The 25,842-nt window shown below is 36.9% G+C and overlaps 1 protein-coding gene and 1 pseudogene across 1 annotated transcript; one reads left to right on the forward strand and one right to left on the reverse strand.

Moving 5' to 3' along the window:
- The first annotated feature begins 987 nt into the window (after nt 1-987).
- LOC148204417 (akuammiline synthase 2-like) lies at nt 988-2,307 on the forward strand. The gene has a single exon (XM_088105260.1). It carries the CDS (start codon nt 988-990, stop codon nt 2,305-2,307), a length of 1,320 nt encoding a protein of 439 aa, XP_087961386.1.
- An 18,400-nt stretch (nt 2,308-20,707) lies between these two features.
- On the reverse strand, nt 20,708-22,054 carry LOC124821225 (pentatricopeptide repeat-containing protein At2g02980, chloroplastic pseudogene; annotated as a pseudogene).
- Nucleotides 22,055-25,842: the final 3,788 nt, after the last annotated feature.

Consider the following 25,842-nt stretch of genomic DNA (forward strand, 5'->3'; position numbering starts at 1 on the left):
ATATATATATATATATATATATATATATATTTTGATATGTTACATTGTTGATGTAATGAATTAAACATTATAATGAAAAAATGTTAATCTTTATATTAATTATACTAAAAGTATGTGTTTTCTTCTTATTGACTGTTAACTTACAACACCACCATTAAATTTTACATATTATACTAATATATGTACATTTAATTTTCAATTAGTTAAGTTTTTATTTAACTTAAAATAGTTATGAGTAATGAAAGAAAGTAATAAAAAATTGCTTAAGTTACTACGAAGGAGTTAGCCCGATCCAAATTCTATCCCAATCCCCTTCACATGGGACTTTTGGGGCTACGGTTTTAAAAAAATTCTACAATGAGAAAAAAACATAAGCTCTACATTTACAGATGTCACGTCAGAGTCAACTCATGGATCAAAAACCTAAATGACACCTCTAATCCTCTAGATATGAAATTCACATTCAATAGTTTCTCTATGTTTCCAATGAGCATTTAAAAGTATCTAAACATTAAATATGAAAATAGGCTACTTCTTTAAATAAAAAACGGGCATATTTATCAGTGAAAAGTAAAATATATATGTCAACATCAAATACAAAAGTAAATTAGGCGTTAACAATTTCTTTTTCATATAACTATCTATTACAATTACTTTTAATAACATAATAGGACTTAATGAATAAAACGTAAACACTAAATGAATTTTGTTAACAAAATACTATAAAACAACAATGCATATATTGCTTGTTAGAAGGTTATTTGATGTTTTAAGGTTGCATTAAAAAACTATAACTATTGATTAAAACAAGAAAAAAAAATACTTAGATATTTTGAAGTGATGGTTCAAAAGCAATTAAAAAAGTCATTTTCTACATTGTTTTGACATTCCTCAACAGTGTATACAAACAAATACCAATGAACAAATTTATGATGAGATCTCTTATCCATATTTAAATTCAAGCTTCTGTGGTGATAATAGTTGAGAATGGAAATTAACATCACATCAAGAGAAACCATTAAACCATCACTGCCAACTTCTGTAGAATGCAAAACCCTAAAATTATGCTTGTTTGATGTCTTTCAACTCAACACCTATTTTCCATTGATCCTCTTTTACAAAAACACCACCAACCTTGAAGGATTTTCAGAATGCTCAACTCAGTTGAAGAAATCACTATCTGAGGCACTAACCATTTTCTACCCTCTTGCTGGGAGAAGATGTGATTTCTTTTCCATTGATTGCAATGATGAAGGTGTAATTTTCATGGAAGCTTCGGTGAACACCAGCATGGAAGTGTTCTTAAAACCACCCAAATTAGAACTGCTAAACCAGTTACTTCCATGTGAGCCTAATAAGTGCCATCCTCATGAAGAAGTGTTGCCCCAGTTACTTGTTCAACTAAACAAATTCCAATGTGGAGGAATAGCCATTGGCTTGTGCAACCTCCACATTCTCTTGGATGCATATTCTTGCAGTGCCTTCTTGAAAACCTGGTTTGCCATTTGCAAAGGGTCAAAGGAAGAAATCTCATGGCCAGATTTCTCTTCTGCTGCTTCTTCATTCCCTCCAAGAAACATCAGTGGTGTACGTGCTGGCATGTTGAATATAAACAAAGACTCAAACATAGAAGAAAACTGCACCACAAGAAGATTCTTGTTTGATCACAAAGCCATCAATGAGCTAAAATCCATGTCAACATGTGATGAAACAAAACCTACACGATATCAGGTAGTATCTTCATTCATAAGCAAACATATGATTGTAGCAATCAAAGAGGACAAAACAAGACCAATGGTTTCATTGCATGTTGTGGACATGAGAAAAAGAATGGGGGAGCCTTTCTCAAAAGGTGTTGTTGGAAATTTGTTGTGGCCTGCATTGTTTGTTCTTGAGGGTGTAAACAAGAACACTGAGATCATAGATTTGGTTGACATTCTAAAAGAAGGACTTGGAAAACTAACTAAGGATTTGTTTCTGAAAGTGCAGAATGATCCTTATTTTTTGTGGAGTGATGAGTGTGCAGAACTAATGCTTGAAGGTATAGCAGAAAATAAACCAATCTCATTAGTGTTCACAAGTTGGGGTAATATGGGATTCAATGAAGTGGATTTTGGTTGTGGAAAACCCTTTTGGCTAGCTCAAAGAGGAGGTAACAAAGAAAGTATCCCAAACACAGTGATATTGATGGAAACAAGAGAGGGAATAGAAGCATGGATCACAATGCCAGAGAAACATATAAGTATCTTGGAACATGATGTGGACTTCCTCCAATTTGCATTGCTTAATCCTACTATTTTAATCTAAATTAAACTGATGAAAGTTAATTAAAATGTAATGAGACTTTCTTGTGGTTTTTTTTTTCTTAACATCAATGTCGAACTAAATTAAACTGTTTTATCTTCCTAATAAGAAGAAAGAAAGGTGTGGTTAGAGTTGCTATCTACCTTAAAAGATTGAATATTTTTTTGGTAAATTTTTAATGTTGATAGTACTTCCACAACTCACGAATTTGATGAGGACTATTGCTTTTTGCACTTCGATAATTACTAATTGCATTTCCGAGAAAGATTAAATTTTTTGTTATCACTGCATCTATGCTGCAATCATTCTGTTACTGTAAAGTAAAGGAAGGAAAAGAGAGGGAAAATGCCGAGGAAGCGAAAAAGAAAACTATTTAAGAAAAACTGTTTCCAAAACACATTTCATTTGTGTTGTTAGGAAGGAGAAGAACTAGATATTTCACTATAGAATGGTTCACATTTGGAGATTCAAAGACTGTGTTACATATTCAAATTTGGTGCTCTCACTAGTAAAAAAAAGCTTTTTTAACACGTTATATATGCCTCGGTTCTACTGAAACCGAAGCGTATAAAAATGCGGTGGCATTTCAGTAATTATTGAGTGGTTATAGGCATCGGTTCATATATAACCGAGACATATAGATGCTACTGCCTCGAGTAGAAGGCCAACCGAGGCATATTCACACCCCGGTTTGGGGTTTAGGCACCGGTTTTAAATATAATCGAGGTAGTATCCTTAGGTTAAAAACTGATTAGAAGTGGATTCTTTCATTTGGGAAGAATCCTAGTTGAGGACGAGCGTCTGCATTTCGAAATACCGTGCTTGAGCGTTCGGCCAAACATAATTGTGTCTTTCTATTTTGTTATGAACTTAAGTATATATATATATATATATATATATATATATATATATATGTAATTGTATATTGTAGACTTTCTTAAACACTATCCCAATAGTATCTAAGTATAATTTTCAAGCCTCTTTTCTTTAAGTTTAGTAGCACATGGTCTTATACCAAGTATTCGTCCTAAGCAAGTATTTGGTCTTACACCAGGCCCTCGTTCTATGTCCTTAAGTTAAACTTCATAATAAGAGTGTTCGTTCAAGCCCTCTAGGGTTCACTCACTATAGTGTTCAGTCTTTGACTGTCATTCGGATTTTTATATACTAAACCAAAATAAGCTAAGTTTTCATAATCGTTCGGTTTCTTCAAGGAAATTATCCTAAGTCTTCTTCTTGGAAAGTCTCGAAGTGTCTATATTCATTGGTTACAGCATAGAGCCATAGTACTGGCATGGTCATTTCGATGTTCGGTTGAAGTTCTCAAAAGTCAGTTCATCTAATTGACTCACTTTTAAATAACGCTCGTTCCATTCGTTTATTTTGATAATTGATTTTACTCGGTTTCTTTGTCAACCCGATAGTACCCTTTTAGTCTAAATCCCTTCTGGGATTAAAGATCTTTTAGTCTCGCTCCAGGTGTTCGCTCTCGTTCTAAATTAGTGTTGAACGTTTGGTATTAAGTACCCTTACGGATCGTTGTGAAAAATGTTTAAGTGAGAGGAATAATAATGTAAGATATGAGAATATGAGATCGATGAAATGTTGTGAATTTTGAACGAGCGTTCCGAGGAGGAACAACTCATGAATGAATATTGGAATTTGTAAAGTATGACTGTGGGCATGCTAAGCTGGTTGTTCATCCTGATGTTCCGTGAGTACTTGTCTTCACGTAGAAGAGGGTAGGTCATGTGTGGGAACGGCAGGAGGTCCTAGTCCTTAGGGGTACTTTGGACAGATAGGACTAACCTCGGGTGGCAGCTGTTGAGGGCATCCCAGTTACTACATCACCCGAGTGCACGAACGCCTGTAACTACACAGATTTCATACAGTCCGGACAGTCGGTCTTGTGTGTTGGATTGTTTCAAAATGTATGTTTATGCATGAATTAAATTACATAAGCTTACCCTGTGTTTTTCCTGTGTTGTCGGGTTTTGTACATTCGTCCTTGTCATTGCAATGATCATCCATGTGGATGTGAGCAGTAAGAGACGAGCTGTTGGAAGAGGTGCTGGAAGAAGAAAATTTGGTAGAGGTAGAAGTGAAGACCGAACAATAGGACGTTCGGTCAGTAGTTTAGTTTGATTGTAAGGTGGTCGTTTGATCACCTTCTCTTTTGATTATATTTGACCGTTCGGTAGTTCCTTTTGTAAACCATTCGGTCAGGTTTGCTTATTCTGTACAGTTTTAGTTGTAACCTTTCTGTAAGGCCGTTCGGCCATAACCGTACGTTTTCTTTAGTATAAGACTGATCTGTATTATTATTTAATGTGATTATTCTATTATATAGTTTTAGACTGTATTTTTGGGATGTTACAATTTTGTTGTAGGTCTTCTTCATCTTTATCTATTAAAAATGGAAGTAATTCATCGTTGAAACATTTAAAGAATTTGATTATACAATCATATAACTTACTAAATGGCTTCAAGAAGGCATCATTCCATATTATAAAGATTTGAATAAGAAGTTTAAAATTGATTATTCTTCTTTATATTTTGTCATTGAACATGGTGAATTTTTAATCTCCTATTTTAGATGTTACAATTTGATACATTATGTTTATAGACTTGGACTACGGCTATTCAATTATATGTTTCTTTTACCTTGGTTTCAAGACTTAAAAACTTAAAAGCTTTCTCAAATAACATAACGCTCGCCAAAACACTCATTCATTTTTATTTAATACAAGTTCTTATTTTCCTTAACAATATAATCCATTAATATATAGGATTATTTATAAAAGGTGTTCATAATAAATAGTTTTATTATGTCACGAATTATTTATAAGTTTCAAAGGTGATTTGAATATCTATATTAATATTATGGCTTTATTTATTTTAATGTTTTTATACAAATTTTAATTTATTGTTGAAATGTGTTTAAATAATATATATTTATTTTAATGTTTAAATAGTAATATATATAATGTTATGATTATTCATTTTTCTTTACTTTTCTACACACCATTAAAAGAAATTACTGAATACACGAATACTCATGCATAGGTAAAAACACTACATTAAAAGATTTAATTTATAAGGTACTGTTGAAAAAAAAAATCTGAAAAGGTAAATGATATACATATATTAAGACACAAAAGTTATGTAATTTTTTTAACTAAATGATAAAAAATAATTGTTAGAGCCTTTAAAAGTTTATAATAGTATGCAGTTTCAAAAGAAAGTTTGAGTGGTAGCCTTTGTTTTCTTATAACAAGTTTAAATTAAATTTTGTTTACTTAGTTAGTGTATAAGATATAGTGTATATCGAACGGTTAACATCATAGGTCATTTGGTCACCACCACAACAATGGTCAATCAGGCTATCATCAACCGCATCAACTAAAGTCAACCGCGTTAAATAAAATTGGACCATAATTGGATCAGCACTTAAGTACTATTGGGCCAGTAGTCCAGCAAAAGATAAAATAATCAAAGGAGAATAAAATAATAAAAATATATGATTGAAGATCTGAAGATGTTGATAAGCAGTTAAAATATTGATAAAGCCATTTATGAGTAACTAACCGGATCTCCAGGTAAGGTTGTTTTTATTTGATCAATGAACACTTATAAATACAATGACAGGGTCAAAGACCAAATACGTTCAACTCACACTCTACGAGACTCAAATATTCAACTGTGATAAACAGTTCATAAAATCACTCCTAACTTGAGCATTTTGCAGGTACCTCTCCTCATCAAGAACACAAACGACATCTGGAGTCCAAGCGAGCGGAGAACTCGATTCCAGCGTCTGAAAGCAGCAAAGCCACGTCAGAAAGGTTAGTGTCTCGGTCCCACAAAATCCCAACCGAAACATTTTGGCGTCCACCATGGGGCCGAGCGGCATTCTGCTGAAACCGCAAGAAACCAAGACGAGCGCTTGGTCTCGACATTGCCACTTCAGATCGACACCAGGAACTTTCAGCAAAGCGAAAGCTACACTACATGGCATCTCTACGTGAAACTTCATCAATAAGATAAGTATTTTTAAAATATGAATATGAAAATAAAATAATAAAAAAACTGCCCTTATACTATTTTACAACAGTGTTTGCATTCTATGATAAACCACGGTAAAATCCAAATATCTAATTAATAGTATATATATATATATATATATATATATATATATATATATATATATATATTATATATATATATGATTAATAATATAATATATAATGCTCTCATAATAAAAACATTAGTTACAAGAAATTATTTTTACATAAATGGTGGCAAGCAGCATCTTTATTTTCTGGGACCACTAGATAAAAATATATGACGTCATTATCATTCTATTTAAAGTCTAAGACTTAGAATAATGTCTTCTAATACTATTGGTTAACGTTTATTAACTCGAACACTTGTCTCTTACTTATTTATTATCGAAATCCACCTTCATTATTCTATTACGGATCATGGTATATCTTAATTCCATCAAAAGTGAGTGGCGAATAGAAAGCCACTTCTTCCATGACATGCCTAGAGGCAACAAGAGGCCTTGCATCATCGTCCAATTTATTGGAAGAACGACCATAAATACAAAACTCATGGAACGCTCTTCGACAACCCTTGGTCCTAAACCGAGCGGTGAGGAATGTTCTCCGTGAACTCTCACTCTCGTCCACAAAACCCAAGGACGTTATCCAAAAAACTCCTGGTCCAAATCGAGCGGTGATAAAAGTTCTCAATGAACTGTCACTCTTGTAAACAAACCCAGGGACTTTATCCGAAAAACTCTGGTCCAAACTGAGCGGTGATAAAAGATCTCAACGAACTGTCATTCTCGTAAACAACACATGCCTTTGAGATAAATGAATGTGTTTCCCCCGAATCAAAAAGTACACAGCTGGAATTACCATGCAGCAAACAAGTACTAATTATAAGATTACCTGAATTTGTTGCCTCGACTCCTGTTAATGCGTAGACTCGTCCATCAGCCTACGCCCTTCCACTAACACGTCCACCTCTTGATTGGAACCTGCCTGCTTAATGTGGCTGTCCACTAGCCTTACTTCCTAACAGACAATCCCTCTCATAGTGTCCTTCGTTTTGGCACCTGTTACACCTTTTGAAACCAGCCCCTTCAGGACACACAACTTGATAGTGAGGACCTCCACAGATAAAACGCCTCACTGCCCCAAAACTTGGCTGACCGAGCGGTACTGGAGGCCTTGGAGACTGACCTCTAGATCCTGAAGAAGGAGGCCGAGCATAAGGAGTCTTCCTAGAACCGAGACTAATTTGGGACGAAGTCGACCCTCCAATATTCTGCCGTTGCTTCTACTGTCTTTCTACTTCCAATGTATTTTTCTCTAATACCTTGACTCTTTCTACCAAAGAAGGAAACGACTTGATGCACAAACTAGAGATCAACAATTTAAGATCCCCTTTCAATCCATTTTCAAATAAGAGATAAAAGAGACTTGTTGGGTCCACTCCCAGGAAAGAGAGGTGCGTCACAATGGACAACTTAAGTACCAAGTCTTTCTTAGCCAGAGTGTATTCAAACTAGCCTAAGTATTTCTCAAGAGAAATTCTTAATTAAAACAAGAACAAAGATTTTTGCTAAAACAAGAATGACTAAAGACTACAAAATAACTCAAATTAAATTAAATGTATGTGCGTTAAAAAAATAAAGATAAAAAAATAAAAATAAAAATAAAAAATAAAAATAAGAATCAAAATATTCAAAATACTAACCATATTCCCTACAATGGCGCAAAATTTGATACGCTGTTGTTGAAGCTATCAAATTAATACTACTTTTCAAGGCAATTTCAGTATTGCCAAGTAATATTCAAGAAAGTAGATAGGGTTAAAGTAACCCTAAGTCGTCTCCCAACGAATACAGAATTTCCTTTTAATATTTGAATCTTATGAATGCAATGCAATGTTCAAGAATAAAAATAATGTTTGGAGAATGTTTAAAGAACAAATAAGAAACAATTACGATGAAATAGGCTAATTCCACTACTTTTCAAAGATAGATTCATCATCGGTTATTTACAGATAATTGTTCAATTGATTATAATTTAAGTTTCAAATTAAAGAAAGTACATTCTTAATTAATTGGAGGGCGATCATGGAATTAACCAAAGTAAATTCTCAATCAAATGAAAAACCTTTCTAGGTTATTCACAATAAATTCAACCAAAGTACATTCTCAATCAAATTCTATTGTGTTTAATCATGTTTATTCTTAAATCTCCTAACCAAGTTAAAAGCTAATAAATCAAAGTAAATTCTCAATTGATTATAGTTGAAATTATTACTACCAATCAAAGTACATTCTCAATTGATAGTAAAAACCATTTAATCATATGAAAGTTCCTAAATTAAATCAAAGTAGATTCTCAATTAAACCTAGAAATCCTAGAACTCATATAATCAATATGCATGTAGATTCAAATACATTATGATGCAAAAATATTTGCTTTTAATTTGATAGAGAGATAAAAGACAGAAAGAGAGAACGACTTAAATCAATAATCAAAATAAACAATTGCATTACCTCAATTCAATCTCAGAATCCATAATGAAATTACAGCAGAATAACCCTAGATGCTTAGCTCTCCATGAATGAAGTTGAATACAAGATGTAAGAAAAGAGAGAAGTGGTGAATGAATGAAGTGAAGTCAAGTCACTTTTTCTGCCTCCCCTGGGTCTCTTTATATAGGGCTTGATTGGGCTTGGACTCTGAATATTCAGTTGACAAAATCTTTATCTTATATCTTCCAAATAACTAAAAGATTTAGATAATTATAATATTATTTGGAAGATATTTTCTGTTGATATTCTCAAATTAAATTATTTCAACAACTGAATTTTATCTTTTAGCTGTTCTAAATTTTCCAAAATTACACATAAGTCGCAAAATTTCTTTTATTTGCACTTTAGCCCTTTCAGAATTCACCAAAATTGCACAAAGGTCCTTGTTTGACCAACTTTGACCAAAGGAAACTTGTTGACTAGCTTTGACTGAGGGGGAGACGCGGCCAATGAGGTGCTTCCACATGTGTGCTCCCTTTCCACCCAAAATTAGGGTTCTACAGATTGGGGGAAAGGAGCTTTCTTTGTGCCGCGTCACGAAGTAGCTTGTGCCGCGTCACGAAGTAGCGTCTGCGAATTGGAAAACACCTTGCTGCTTCTCCCGTGCGTAGTGGGCAAGAACTCGAGAGCAGATTGCTCTCTGATGGAGCCGCGACTTGCTTCTGAATTGGTTCATCCACAGTTCTTGTTTCCTGATGTAGGTGGAATGAAGATGATGCCACGACTTCACGAAACTCGCGAGGAAGAAGAAAGTGATTCGCAATTGGGACTTTTCTGGGTTTGTTGTTTGCAGGTGCGTGTTGATGGTAGGGAGCGGTGGTTTCATGGTTTCAGATCCAGTGATGGTGGCGCGATTGGGTTTCATTTTTAGCTTCTTATGATTTCAAATTGCAGGTGGCTTTTCACGGCGACGATGCGAAAATGATGGATGGTGGTCTGGAGACGATGGAGGAGATGAATGGAGGTTCGAGACTGGACGAACTCACAATCTGGTTGAGGCCCTCGCGAGAAGCGTGGTGTCGCGACGGTCATGGTGGTGATGGACGATGAAGGTGACGCGGATGCTGTTCGTGGTGGTGCTGTGGTGAAGATGATAGATGGTGGCGGCCATGGAAGAACGATGATGTTGCTCGTGGTGGAGGTTGGTGGCGCTAGGGGAGCTTGCGAGAAAGAAGAAGTTGGCCTGCGGTAAGGATGCGCGGCAGCAACGTACGACCCTATAGGTGGCTAGGGTTTGGATTGGGAATTAGGGTTTCTGGGGAGAAGATTATGATGTGGCAGAGGGGGGTGATGTGGCAGCATGTGGTTGGTCTATTTGGTGTGTAGAGGATTAATGATGTGGCAGCTTCTTAATGGTTAGATCTGTATGGAGGATTTGGATACGTGGCAGAATCTGGTGGAGTTTAGCTTAGGAGGGGTAGGAGTAGGAAACTTAGGGAGGTGTAGTAGAAAAAGCTTAGTGTTTGGGCTTGGTTGTTGGCCTGTTTCAGAAATAGGAGTGTATGTAGGGATTTTAGGAGGTGCAAGGGTAAAGTCTGTCTATTTGGCCCATATGTACATTATTTTCCAAATAAAACCTGATTTTGGGCCTTGAATTGCCATTTGGACCAATAGAACTTATAATTTCAGCTACACAAATAAACGTAAGAATTTCCAAGAATAATTTATGCAATTAAAATCACTTTTTAAGTCCCTTTTAATTCCAAACACAATATATCAAATCATCACAAATCCTCTTTAAATCAACCATTCAAGCACAAGAATTTCATAAAAAAAATTAATTTTAAAGCATAAATGTGGGCATAAATATGCACGCATCAGTTAGATAGAGAATTCAACAGTAAGCTTGGCGCTCAGTGGTGAAATGGCACTGAGCGGTGGCTACGATTCTTCTTTTGTGCAATTTTCCTTCCTTTACTGAGTGCAACTCCTTACTACTTCAACTTCTTCATCCAATTCATCTTCATTCAACTCTCTTATTTCAACAACTTAAGCAAAACCATGATTTCAAGGTAGTTTCTAAGTCATAAAGGGTGTTTTTAATGTCAAAATTAAGTATAAAAATAACGATTTTTCAACCGTTATCACAACCCCAAACTTAGAACTTTGCTTGTTCTCAAGCAAACAAGATGTAACTCAGTGTTCCACCAATCAATACAATGATTCAACACATTCAAAAACTCTTTCTTTCAAGACAAGTAATTACTCAAATCAGCTCATCAAACAGAATTCAGTCAAGTTGCACACATGCCTTGATTCAAAACAACTCATTAGGGTGTTCACATATCACATAATATCCAACAGATGCTATTCTCATGAATGATCAATTAACTAAGCATAGATGTAATCATGTGCTCATGGAATCATTCCTCACCAGATAAAGTGTTTCACTCAATCACACACGTGTATATAGAGGTCACTCATTCACTCTACTATCACAATGTCACATGAGTAAACTTTGCCTTTCATTTAACCACAATTAAACACACTCACAAGCAAGCATCATCACAAGGACTTTTCTATGGCTTATAATATGGCTTGGCTAAGAAGAAAATTAGTTTTTCTGCATCACAAAATCTTTGAGTTAAGAGAGTCATTCATACTTTCCTCACAACCATTCTTACTTATTCCTAACTTTCCTTGCATTGAGCTTTTCTTTTTCTTTCTTTTCTTTCCTTTTTCTTTGCTTTTCATTTGCTCAACACTTAGCTCAATGAATTTCATTTTCCCTTTTCAGACTTCCCAACAACCCCAAACTTGAACCTTTATCAATACCACACAATTATTCTCAACTTAACTCAAGGTAAAGATTTTCAAAAAAGGTTTTCATATGTTCAAGGTTAAAGGTACAAAGTATAGAACACATTATGCTCTCTTTTATTGGGCTAAAATCATGCATTGGCTAAAAAGGGATAACAACAGATGACCTTGATCATATGACACATGCAAGCAATTGATTCAATCATAGAAACCTGGGCAAAGTCATTTATGCTTTCAAAGTAATAACATTTATTGGGCAAAGTCATTTATGCTTTCAAAGTCATTCAAAGTCATTTAACATTCCATATATTCCAGATACACATCCTTCTTAGCATCACAATCACAATCACAACATCATGCATCTATTCACATAGCTTGTGAACAACCACCTGTATATCAGCATATGGTGCACAATCTCAACATCAATCAATATCCAAGCATCACCAAGCAATACTCATCATGCATAAGTCAATATCAAACCATCACATCAGATAAAGTTTCAAACTGAGTACATCACAACCTATTCTAAAAACATAATCAAATAAGTTCAATAATACAAAACAAAAGATAAGAAAAGTCCTGCTCTAGTGCTGATAGCATCCATCAACCCATGCTATCGTCAGAATCTTCCTCCTCTCCTTCTTCAGCATCTTCAAAATCATCATCATCATCCTCATCATCTTCCTCCATAGCTGGAGCTTCAGTTGCTCTAGCTCCATTGGCCTGTGCCTGCTCCTTTGGCCATGCCACCACAGTGTGGATTTCATCCATAGTCCACCGTCATCCAGGGGGTGTATCATACATCTTGATGATCATCTCTGTAGTGGCCACTTGCCCTCTGTGAATAGAATGTAACCTAGCCTCCATTATAGACATATAGATGTCCCTCATCTGAAAAGGCTCTGCATCATGAGGCGATGCATGTGCCTGTGGTGGTCCTCTCCTTCTAGGAGGATGTTGTAGTGGTACTGGTTGAGCTACCTCATCTTCCCCAATATAATGTCTATAGTAGGCCTCATCAATCACCTTCCTAGGCTGCTCCAACGGCAGTGTAGAAGTGTTAACTCCAGCTAACTCACAGAGGTGTGTGATCAGAGATGGATGTCCCAAGGGTGCCTTATTGTTCATAGTACTGGCACAAGTCTGAATCTCATTTGCTATGACCTGTCCAATATTAATGTTCATTCCTCTAAGCACACAATACAGAAAAAGGCCCCTGTTGACAGTAATATCAGAGACGTGTGAACAAGGCTGGATATTGGCATGAGAAAATGTCATCCATTATTTTTCCATCGGAGTCAGATCAGCTCTCCTAATATGCACGACTGCACCATTCCTATTACTCTGATAATGACCTCCAGGAACACACAATACACTCTCCATATCATCAAACTCTGCTCCCTCTTCCATGTTCAGAGCAAACTGACATTGTACACCAGTCCATTTAGTATGCAGAAACCTGTTAATAGAGTCAAGGTTATATCGAATGATTTTTCCTCTGATATAGCTCACGTAGTCCTCTGTGTGAGAGTCACCCAATGGCCTTGCATTGGTGTAGAATTTCTTGACCACTGCTATGTTGGCTGGTGTAGTGTAAGTGACTATTCTCTCCCAATTTCTGCTCTCCAGTTCCTCTCCAAATTGTGGAGCCAAGTCTAGTATCCACCCGCCTTTCGCTCCATCAAAAGCCTTCTATCTTAGACAGTGAGGAAGTGTTGCTCATGTCTACGGGAAAGGAACTTGTTGGAATAGGGGCGCTCTGGTTCCTTCTTATTTCCCACGGTCTTGATTCTCTTCCCTGATGAGGAGGCCATCCCTGCATCAAATACAATACACAAAAACCCCAAGAAACATTGTCAAGCATTAATAAATCACAAAATAACCTCCAACATGCTTCCCTGACATCATTAGGGCAAAACAGGAGCCCTCGGCGTCACCTGCAAGCATAAACATCTAGACAACACACAAATCCAATTTCTGAAGAAATCGCGCTCAACGATAACCGGAGCTGAGCGACAATTAGTGTTTTTCTGCATAATGGCCTTAACTAGCCTTTAATCTACACCCACATGCATTTTTCCTAATTCCAGACCTTAAGCAAGCAATTTAATCGGTCCAAATAGTGATTATTTCAATCAATCATGCAAAAACATCAAAATCCCTCAAGAATCATGCTTTAGACAACCATATTCATTCAAAATCATGCTTTCAAAACCCTAAAATGTAAAATGTATGTACTTACTTGGGCTAAGATGCTTAATGTGTGAATAATGCTCTATGAATGTGAGGGAATCAACCCCTTACAGCAGTGGTCTCACAAAACCCCAAACTTGGATGGAAGCTTGATGTAAAAATGGGCGAAGAAAGGGTTTTTGTGAAAAGGGATGAAGGGAAAAGTGGAGAGAATCCTTTGGAGAGTGCTTAAGAAGAATGAAGGCTGAAAGTGGCGGCCTAGACGCGTCCTAGGGTTAGAAAAAAGCCTAATGGGCCAACCCCCGCTGAGCCCAACTTTTTAAAACCCAAAAAGAAAATTTGTCGCGTTCGCGCTCAGTAGTAGTTGGCGTTGGGCGACATGCGCGATATCCCATCTCCTTCTTTCTAACTTGCCCTAAGCGTCCATCACCAATGCTTCTCAACTTCAACTCTCAATTTTTCCAATCTCATATATTTTCCACTCACTCCATATACTCTCACTTAATCAATGCACTAAGTCTCTCACACAACTCAAACATTCAACAATCAATCCCTATAATGTAAGTAGAACAAAACCACAACAAACACACAGACAATTTCAATCAACTCAGTTGCCTCCTAGGTAACGCTTGTTTAACGTCACGAGCCTGATCCATGGTCCTCCAGCATCCTTCAGTAGATATTCTTCCACCTAGCATCCATCAGTAGATGCTATACCTTGAAGTCTCATAACAAAATAAATCAATGTTCCAAAGTTTTTAAATTACATCACCAAAATAAAAAAATTAAAGAAATTAATGTTCTCAAATCACTGGGGTGCCTCCTAGTAAGCGCTCTTTTAACGTCATTAGCTTGACCCAATAAAGCTCAAATTCCATCTTTAGTGTTGGTGTTCTTCTTGCTTTCATCACACCAAATCATCAATTGCTTCCGGTCCACTTTCTTGACTCTTCTTGAATATGGAGCTTCAATTTCTATCACTCCATTCTCTTTGAAATCTTTCACAACCCACAACTTGTTCTTGAATCTTATCGGTGTGCCAAGTTTGAATTGTGCATCCATCAAGTCATCATGAACCATCCTTCCTTTATCATCTTTTTCTTCTTCCCTAACCTGTGACAAGAAACAATTTTTACCTTTGATGACTGGCTTGGCAGCTAGGGCTAATCACTAGTGCATCCTCACATGCAGCTTTATGAGTAGCCTCCTTCTCTTGAATCCGCTGCTCAACTTTGAAGACATTAAAGCTCACCTTTTCCTCTTGGTCTTTAAGCACTATCATCCCATCATCTACATTGATGATTACTTTTGCTGTTTTCATAAACGACCTTCCAAGAATAATTGGGATCTTCGCATCTTCCTCCATCTCCATCACCACAAACTCCACTAGGAATTTAAGTTTGTCTATACAAACCACAACATCTTCCGCTACACCATAGGGTTTCTTTGAAGACCCATCCGCCATAAGCAAAGTCACCTTTGTTGGCTTGACTTCAAGATCACCGATCCTTTCGAGCATAGATAAGGGCATCAAATTAATGCTTGACCCTAAATCAATAAAAGTTTTCCTTATATTCTCCTTCCCAATGATGCAAGGAATAGTAAAACTTCCGGGATCTTTCACTTTTGGAGGAAGTGGTTTCTTCACAATAACACTGCAATCTCCGTTTTCATCCATAGTCTCCTCATCTAAATATCTTTTTTTCGTGAGGAATTTCTTCATGTGCTTTGCATAAGCAGGAAAGTACTACAATGCTTCGGCCAAACGTATAGTAATCTCCAATTGCCTGAAGATATCTTTAAATCGCTCATGTTGTCTCTCTTTCTCTATTTTATCACTCTCCTTAGGATAAGGAAGAACTTTTTCAATTTTCTCAAAATTTTTATCTCCCCTCTTCTTTTCTTTCTCTTTTCTCTCAATCTCACCTTTTCTCTCTTCTTTTTCTTCTCTCTTATCTAACTCAACTCTCTTTTTTTTCTCGTCCACCCTCTCATCATGTATACTCACAATAGCTTTACACTCTTCCTTAGGGTTAACCTCAGTATTAGCCCCAAAACTCTTGTCAGGCATATTCTCCAACTTCTTAGCCAATTGGCCAACCTGTATCTCTAAATTTCTAATTGCAGCTTCAGTGCTTTTATGGTTGGAGATAGTCACCTGCATAAATTGTTGAAGAATGTCTTCTAGCTTTGTTGATCTCTCATTTAATGCAGATACTTGTTGCCATAGTGATGGTTGGTGTTGTGGTCTATTAACTTGTCATGCTTGTCCAACTTGTCCATTTTGACCTTGACCCATGCTTGGGTGAGGTTTCCACCCTTGGTTGAAGTTCCCTTGGCGGTATTGGAATTGATTTTGAAATTGATTGCCTATAAAATTGACATCTTCTAGGGCCTCCACTGGAAAATAACATTGACCATTGATATGGTCACCACCACACAATTCACAGAGTTGTTGATGAACCTGTGAAACGTTCTTCAGCTCCTTTGGAAACTGAGCGAGTGTCTTTGTCAAATTCTCCAACTGTTGAGTTATGATTTTATTTTTTGCAAGCAAGGCATCTTGAGATTGCAATTGTAAGACTCCCTTCTGTTGAGGTGGAGCTCCTCTTTCGCTATGCATCTCGTTGTATTAGTAGCTATGGTATCAATCAATTCAAAAGCTTCCTCTGGAGTTTTACACTTGATATTACCTCCAGCTGAGGCATCTACTATCAGCTTGGTTTGTGAACCAAGACCTCTAAGGAAAAGAATGACTAATGTTGCTTCATCAAAGCCATGTGTGGGCGTTTTTCTCAACAAGCTCTTGTATCTGTCCCATGCTTGACCGAGTGTTTCCTCCATACCTTGCCTGAAAGAAGAAATTTCTTGCTTCCCTTTGTTGATTTTTGATTGTGGGAAGTACTTGTTTAGAAACTTTGAAACCACAGCTTCCCACTCAGTAAAGCTATCCTCCGGGAAAGAATTCAACCATAACTTAGCATTGCCTCCCGATGAGAAAGGAAACAAACTAAGCTTTATAGCGTCATCCAACACATCATTGATTTTTACTGTGTTGCAAATCTCGTTGAATGTGGTTAGATGCTCATATGGACTTTCATGTGACAGTCCATTAAATTGGTTGCTCTTCACCAATTGTATCAATGCCGGTTTCACCTCCATATTTACAGCATTGACCATCGGCCTAGCAATGTTGTTAAAGTGATGAGGGCCAACAATTGTGGAGTAATCCGTTAGAGTATGTCTACCATTATTTTCTCCAGCCATCTCTTTAGTACTCTAGTAAGATCTTTGTGGTGAGGGTTGTAAAGGTATCTCCGGAGAAGGACATAATTCTCTAGATGTTCGAATTCTCCTCCTCCTTCTACTCTCGTCCAATCCTTCAAGAAGAGGTTCCGAAATTTTCTTGCGCCTAGTACGAATTGTATCCTGCATACACAAGAAAACAAAACCCTAGAAACAATTGTTAGCACAAAAAGATAAAAAAGATAAAAATCAAGTCAAAACTAATCAATAATCAAACAAATAGAATAGTTAAACCACGAGTCCCCGGCAACGGCGCCAAAAACTTGTTAACACTTCGGCAAGTGTACCGAATCGTATCAAGTAATAATAAATGGTAGGACCAAGTATCGTTTCCCAAGAGACTCATGACCTAAATAATTATGTGATTTCTTGATTAAATAAGACTTGTAAACGAAATCATTGTGTTTATATTGCGGAAAATAAACATGAATGCAAGTGTTGATCAATTAGATTGAAAGAGGCAAAAGTGATTGATGTAAAATATGGAATGATTATGTTGTTGGGGTTTCCGACTTATCCTATCCACTCTCATGTATTTATGAATTCATCTTCTTCATTAATGTTAATGCCACTTTCTAATTTACCTTAAACCCGATGTCTTGGTGAAGAAAGCCTAATCCTAATTACTAGTTCACAATGTCTTGTCTCCCTAGCTATTAATCATGCATTACATTCACACAGAAGCTCAAAGGCAACTGATCCTCCTATTCCTATGTCTAGGTAATATTGCTTCCAGGGGAATTTCCTCAGTTCTAGATTTACCTATATGTGTCCATATTGATAACATCAATGATCATGCAATTGAATGAGTTAAACAAAGCATGCATAGAGCGTAGAGGAAAAACCCTAACAATTAATGAAGTAAAAGCATATATAACAAGAATCAATTCAATACATGAGAGTTTCAAAGGATTACATTGTTTCCCCAACAACAATGGAGATTTAGTTCACCATAGACATGGTGAAACTAGATGAAAAGAATGAAAAGAATGAAAGATAGAACCATAAAAGTTGAAGATCGGAGCTTCTGCATCCAAAATCCGTCTCCGAGGGGTGAAAGGAGTGTAATTTCGCATCTTTCTGTCCAAAGATATGAACCCTGGGTCAACTAAACTCTTATATAGTTTATTAAAAATACAGAAATTTGGCCCAGGCCTAAGTAGACAGCGCTCAGCGGTAGGAATTGCGCTTAGCGGTAAGTGCGGCACTCAGAATGACACTCTACGATGGCGCCCAAGCGTGAAACAGTGAACTTAACAGCAGACTCTGGCGCTCAGCGGTAGAATTGCCGCTCAGCGGTGACTGCGATACTTGGATTAGCCCTCAACAATGGCGCTTAAGCTTTAGATAGAGAACTCAACAACAAGCTGGGCGCTCAGCGGTGAAATGGCATTGAGCGGTGGTTGCGATTCTTTTTTATATGCAATTTTCCTTCCTTTCTTGAGTCCAACTCCTTACTACTTCACTTCTTCATCCAATTCATCTTAATTCCTGTCAAAACAAGGAAAAATAAGCATAAAACCCATCCAACTCTCTTATTTCCACAACTTAAGCAAAAACATGATTTCAAGCTAGTTTATAAGTCATAAAGGGTGTTTTTAATGTCAAAATTAAGTATAAAAATAACAGTTTTTCAACCGTTATCAGAGACTAAACACTACCATGAACGAGCGCTAGTACGAGACCGAGCACTACCAAGAACGAGTGCTAGTACAAGACCAAGCACTACCAAGAACGATCGCTAGTAAGAGACCGAGCACTACCAAGAACGAGCGCTAGTACGAGACCGAGCACTACCCAGAACGAGTGCTAGTACGAGAAATCATCCACACACCTAAGTTCGAACGGTCATGAACGGGTAAGACTAAAGAGACCAAACCCAGTTAATGACTGAGCACGGAATACAACCGAATGATTAACTTCTACAAAATTCTGAATAACACTCCCGAGACCAAAACTAAATATTTTTCTTAACTTCTAAACCTCAAAACTTGATTCATAAGTTATTTTAAACCTATCCTACTGAACCTATTTCACACTGACCCCCAACTCACAATTTCATATACTCTCTTTTCCAAAACCATACAAGACCGAACGCTCTACTGTAGAAAACTCCAACCCAATTCACAGGTCTCGACAAAACACAGAATTTAAATACAATTCAATCAATCATACAATTATTCATACATGCAAACGTTCAAACAGAAATTCCAAACACAGAAAAACATAATTAAATTACTAGTTTTCCTTACCTTTTTAACCGAATAGCAACTCAGCCAACAACAGAATTCGTTCCCCAAAACCAAAATCTTTCTAGAATACCTATAACCCACCGATCAAGAAAGAATAATCAACCAACAGACCAAAACATGATCAAAATTTGTGAAGATGAAACAGATGAACACATGCAACCAGAAATTTGACTTGCTGGTGTCCGAAAACAGTTTTCTTAGGAAGAGAATGAAGTTACCGGCTCCAAACTTAATTTGATAGGTAAAGATGGAAGATTTTGACACTTTGATTACTCAACACTATCTGATTGATGATCATAAGGAGGAGAAAGTGAGAATTTGTAGAGAGAAGGAGAAGAATTGTAGAGAGAAGGAGGAGAAAAGATCTTCAGGAAATTTGGAGAGAAGAGGTGCATGCAGAAAGTGGCTCGAAGTTTTGAAAATTTTACTTATATACTACCGTTAAAAAACCACTCGGTCCAACCAACTGCATACACCTAGATTCCACTTTTCTCTCAATTTAATGGTCCTCACACTATTCATCTTTATCTACTAAGAAGAATGAAAGTAATTCATGGTTAAAATATTTGGAGGATTTGATTACGCCATATTCCCTACTAAATTATTTCTTCCTAGATTGACTTCAAGAAAACATCACTTAATCCTATAAATTGGATTTGTCCTGTAAATTGGATTTGTCCTTTAAATTGGATTTGTCCTTATCATATGACTCTTCGTTGATCAAGTCCACAAACTTGCTCAATATGTCAAGGAAACTTAGTAGCAATTCAGGATGAAAATTCAAAACAAAAGAAGTGAAAGAAGATTGCTGCAGCTAAGGAAGATATAATGGAAAACAAGGTGTTATGAGCTCTTTGTATATGGAATACGCTTGCTGTTACAGTGTGTTCCTAATAATTCTGTGTGCATGATATGTACATATGTTGTTTTTTCTTATCTTTAAATTTTGGTTAAAATATACGTTTAAAAGTACATTATTAATCGAATTAAAATTACCCGAAGTATATAATATCTTAATCTCGAAGACTAGCACTGTCTTAACAGAACAGAGTTGAAAACTGAGTTGAACTCGTCTATATTTACAATTTCTGGTCAGTATTAACAGCTAACAGTGAGTGCTTCCCTATGCAGCTACCTGTTTACCACTAAGCAATCAACAATTCAATGAACAGAAGACGAACTTAGAAAGATGGTCCTAAAAACCATTACCTCTCTGTTCCAAAACTTCTAATGAAGCTTCTTCTCAAAGCTCAGGGTACATTGAATATCAATTTTACACCTCTACCCAACTACAACCAGGAATTTTCTCCAACCCTTTCTGTTTCATGGCTAACCTAATGTTATTGGCATCCTTCCAGGAAGCAAATGTAGAAAAAACATTTGCAGTGAGCACATAGTTAGCTCCCAATTCGGACTCCAGTTTAGACAGAAGATCAGTATCCAAACTAGGAATCCACCCGTGATTCCTGCAAGCCGCCAGAAAACTTCTCAATATAACACCATTCGGCTCCATAGGCATGCCCTTGATAATATCATATGCCTCTTCAATCAAGCCAGATCTTCCTAGCAAGTCAACCATGCATCCATAGTGTTCAACACTCGGTTTTATGCCATACATTCTCACCATCCGATCAAAATACCTTCTTCCCTCACAAACGAGTCCAGCGTGGCTGCAGGCCGAGAGAATCACAGCAAAAGCCAAACTATCTGGTTGCAGTCCCATATCCTCCATATGGTTAAACAAAGAGATAACATCTTTATGTCTCCCATGATCAGCAAGAACGGACATCATGACAGTGAAGGACTGCAAATTCTTGCCATCCATTGAATTGAAAACGACAACGGCCTCATTAATTTTTCCACATTTAGCATACATGTCAAACAAAGCTGTTCCCAATGCAACATCCATGTCCATGTGACTCATTATAAGGTAGGAATGAATGGACTGACCAGCACGGACATCAAGCATTTTAGTACAAGCAGAAAGCAAGCTAACCAATGTGACAGAGTTTGGCTTTTCATTCGTTTGCCCCATCTGATGAAAGACACGAAAAGCATCCAAAGGGGAGTTGGAGGCCACGTAAGCGGCAATCATGGAGCTCCAGGTCACAACATCTTTAACAGTCATTTCTTCAAACACCTTGCGCGCTGACCTTACAGAATGGCAATCAGCATACATGTTTAAAAGGGCATTACCCACATAGGGATCGGAGCAGAATCCGGTCTTGAAGGTGAGAGAATGGAGGGTCCGACCGAGGGGGAGGCAGGAAGAGCGAGCGCAGGCTTTGAGGAGAAAAGGGTAAGTGAAGCAGTCCGGGTTAAGGGTTGAGGTTTGGAGGAGGCGGAAGAGGGAGAATGAGTAGTGGGGGTTGGGGATGGAGGCGAAGGCTCTGATGAGGGTGTTCCAGGCGAAGAGGGGTGGAAGGGTGGGGAGGGAGTGGAAGAATGTGGTGGCAAAGGGGAGGGAGATGGCGGAGGCTGATAAGAGGAGTTGGGAGATGAAAAAAGGGTGGTGGTCCAGGGAGGTTTTGAGGAAGAGCGAGTGAAGTTGGAGGAGATGAGTAAGGGTTTTGGAACGCTTGATGAGGGTGATGGCGTTTTCCCATACCCACCCTCCCATCAATTTCACGTTACAAGTTTTACTCTTTATCTATTTGTATTTATTTTTATCATTTAATTTATAAATTAGAGAATTAACACTATAATTATATTATAAGGTATCTATTACATGAAAACATTAGAAAGAATTAAATTCAATTTAACATGCAGATATCTAACCCTAGATATCTAACCCTAAATAAAAAGGAACCTCGTCAGAACGAGAGAATTGTTTACCGTGTTTTCTATACTCTTACCCCATTAATTAGTTTTGACATGAGCATATTTTTTTTCTTCTTTTTTTATTAGAGAAAATTGAAGAAAGTAATGGTAAGGTGAGAGCTCTAGTACAATATTTGCTATTAAACTCGCACAATATACCACCTCATTTTACACCAAACGGCTACCTATCAAAACGCGGTGACATATTTGTAATTAAGGCGACCTTATAGGCCTCGGTTGCATGCACAACCGAAGCATAATGGAGCTACCACCTCGGCTGCATGTAGAACCGGTGCTAAAACCACCTACCCGCCAGACTTTTGGGTTGACAACTTTATGAAAAGGTGATACTACCTCGGTTTCATGAAGAACCGAGGCATAAAACCTCTGCCACACCTGCAACTCACTGAACCTGCCAAACTTTTGGGTTGACAACTTTATGAAAAGGTCATACTACATCGGTTCCCCTCAGAACCGAGGCATAAAGCCTCTGCCACCTCTGCACCGTATGACTTTTTGAAGCTTCTATTCGTTTTCTCCAGGAGCTACGACCTCAGTTTCTTTAGAGCCGGTGTCAAAAGTTAATTCGACTTCGGTTCCATTTCTGACTGAGGCATCTATTGCTTCGGGTGTTTTACACAACCGAGGTAGTATCGTTTATTAAGTTCAAAATTTTCAGCTCATTTCATTTCTTCTCGTGTTGTTGCTTCTGCTTCTTCTTCTTCTTTCTCTTCGCATGATATAAGCTTCATTGCTTCTTCGTTGCTTCTTCGCGCTGCTGCTTCGTCTTTGCCGCCACCACTGTTGTTCTCCCCAAGGGCTGCCTCCACCAGCGTCGCCAAGGTGAGTCCTTTGTTTTATTTGTGCCGCCTCCATCATCGCCGCTTCGCTGTGATTTGTTTAGTTTTTGGTGTTGCATTCGTCCCTGTCGTTCTCACCTTCGTAGTTGTTGCTGTCGTAGCCCCCACTGTCATCATTGTTGGTGCTGCCCATCACGGTAAGTTTTTCAAATGTCTTTGATATTTGAGTTTGTATATTGGTTGAAACTATTCCAGTGTCTCTGTTCTCTGCGTTTTGCTTCATATTTTGTTTTGTGTATGATTGTAAAGTCTTGAAGCTGGGTTCCTGTTTCTGAACTTAAGGAGTTGATAGTGGCGTGTGTTCTAATACTAGAAAAGGTTCAAAATTTTGTGCGTTTCTTTTTGCAGTGAACATTGTTTGAATGATGAATGGGGCGATTTATGTTATGGAACCAGAAAGCTATAAGTGTTATCGATTGTTGTGTTTGTTATTATGGATTGGATGGAAGATAGTAGGACGCAAGGTTTGCAAATAATAAGGAATTAATCATGAATCAATTTTTAAAATTAGTATGGAAACATAAGCAGGTCAATTTTCTTGTAAATTATGTAAATGTACTTATTCAAAGGAATTCTGGAATAATATGGAAAGTCATACTCAAAAGAAATGACCTTCTGGCAGATGAAGTTTTGGTCCAAAGTTATTTTGTATGAATCCAACCTAACATTACCTAAACCCTTTGCTCACACCGTAGGAAGACTTTTATCCGTTCAGTAGGAAGAGATGACAACATTGTCAGATATAGGGTATTCCGTTAGTTGGATAAATTAATCAAGTTGTTAATAGTATGTAATTGGCAAAATCAATCCTCCACAATTTAACTTTTGAACAAATTTAAGATGAGATAAGCAAGGCACTAAAATTACTTTTCAACAATATAACCCTTTATTTAATCTAAATTAAATTACTATATATGTTGTGTGTCTAATAATAAATGCATTAAAGAAAAAAGATTGGTGAACATCTTATTTGTTCTAAACATTTAGAGAGAATTAGAAAGGAATGAAGAAAAAAAAAGATAATTCATAAACATGACTAACAAATAATGAAATGATAAAAGAAAAATCAAGTATGTTAATAAGTTCTTATAACTATCAGTGTATTATTCTCATTTGTTGTTTGCTTCAATATATTGTTTGTTTGAATATATTGCAAGTTGTATATGTAATTATTTGTTTGCTTGAATATATATTGTTGTTGACAATTAGCCTTAATTTCTCGTTTGAGATTCAATACAAAAATTATTTACTATCTCCAGATTTTTTGAACAAACGTACCTTTTACAAATGAATAGAGGAGATGGCAATAACAATTTACAAGTTTTGAATCTTAAACTGTCCAGTTGGACAATTTAAGAAGAGTAATAACCTTTTCATAGTTTATTATAACATATCAATTTTAATATACATGTCTTAAATTTCATGAAAATTTGTCGTTGTATTTTGTATTGATCTTCGGGTGCATATTTGATTGTGATTTATAATCACTTTCATTTCGTGTAACCTGAAGACCAATTTGAAATGCTGGCAAAATTTCGTGAAATTTAAGATAGATTGTTTAAAATTGATATGTTTAATAAACTAAAAAAAGTGAATCTTCTTGAATGGGATAGGGTCACACCTTGAATACAAACATGATCAATGTGATCATTCAAGATTATTGAAATTGTGTAAACAATTTCAGTAAACATGTGTACGGATCGAGGGTGGATTACTTTACCATGCATCAACATTGAGTACGAGAGAGGGGTAGAAGAATTTATAGAGTTTGCGCAACGTAATGCGAGTACAAGTAGTGATGATGAAGTCAAGTTCAGATGTCCCTGTGTGAACTATTTGAATGGGAGGAAGTTGAACGCAACTGATATGAGAGAACATATTATCTGTGATGGTTTCATACGAAGTTATACAACATGGATATGGCGCGACGAATTAATAGACTTTCCAACTGTCTCTCCAACTGAAAATGTATATGATTCCACCATGGATATGGAATATCGATCAGAAGAAGACAACTTAGAGGACATGATCCGCGATGTTGGCGCAGAAGCTTTTGCCCAAGCGGATGTGTATGAAACGATGTCCACTGATGCGAAGACTCCTTTGTGTACCGGTTCAACTAAGTTCACACGATTCTCAGCGGTGTTAAGGCTCATGAATTTAAAGGCGACCAATTAATGGACTGATAAGAGTTTTACAGAATTGTTGTCGTCGTTGAATGAAATGTTGCGAGATGGAAATACGTTACCCACTCGTAATTATGATGCAAAAAAAATTCTTTGTCCGATGAGTATGGAGACGGATACATGCATGTCCGAATGATTGCATATTCTATAGGAATGAGAATGGAGTTTTAATAAAGTGTCCAAAATGTGGGTTATCACGATACAAGTCAAGAAACAACAGTGAAGATAGTGGTCACATAGAAAAGAATGGTACTGCTTTGAAAGTAGTTTGGTACCTTCCACTCATGGCTAGACTTAAGCCTTTGTTTGTGAATCCCAAAGACGCTAAAAACCTAAGATGTCAAGCAGATGAGAGAACAACTAATGGGCTGCTTCGTCATCCAACTGATTCAAAGCAATGGAAAAATATTGATCAAGAATTCCCTCAATTTTGTCAAGAATGTAGAAATCTTATGTTTGGCTTAGCTACTAATGAATGAACCCATTTGGTAATTTAAGTACCAATCACAACTGTTGGCCCGTTATACTGATAATTTAAGATT

The sequence above is a fragment of the Vigna umbellata genome, chromosome 1 (assembly GCF_029865625.1).
Source record: "Vigna umbellata cultivar VRB3 chromosome 1, Vumbellata_1.0, whole genome shotgun sequence".
Taxonomy (NCBI): domain Eukaryota; kingdom Viridiplantae; phylum Streptophyta; class Magnoliopsida; order Fabales; family Fabaceae; genus Vigna; species Vigna umbellata.

What these genes read in the sequence shown, in the direction of transcription:
- LOC148204417 (XM_088105260.1), top strand. Translation starts at nt 988, where the DNA reads ATGGAAATTAACATCACATCAAGAGAAACCATTAAACCATCACTGCCA.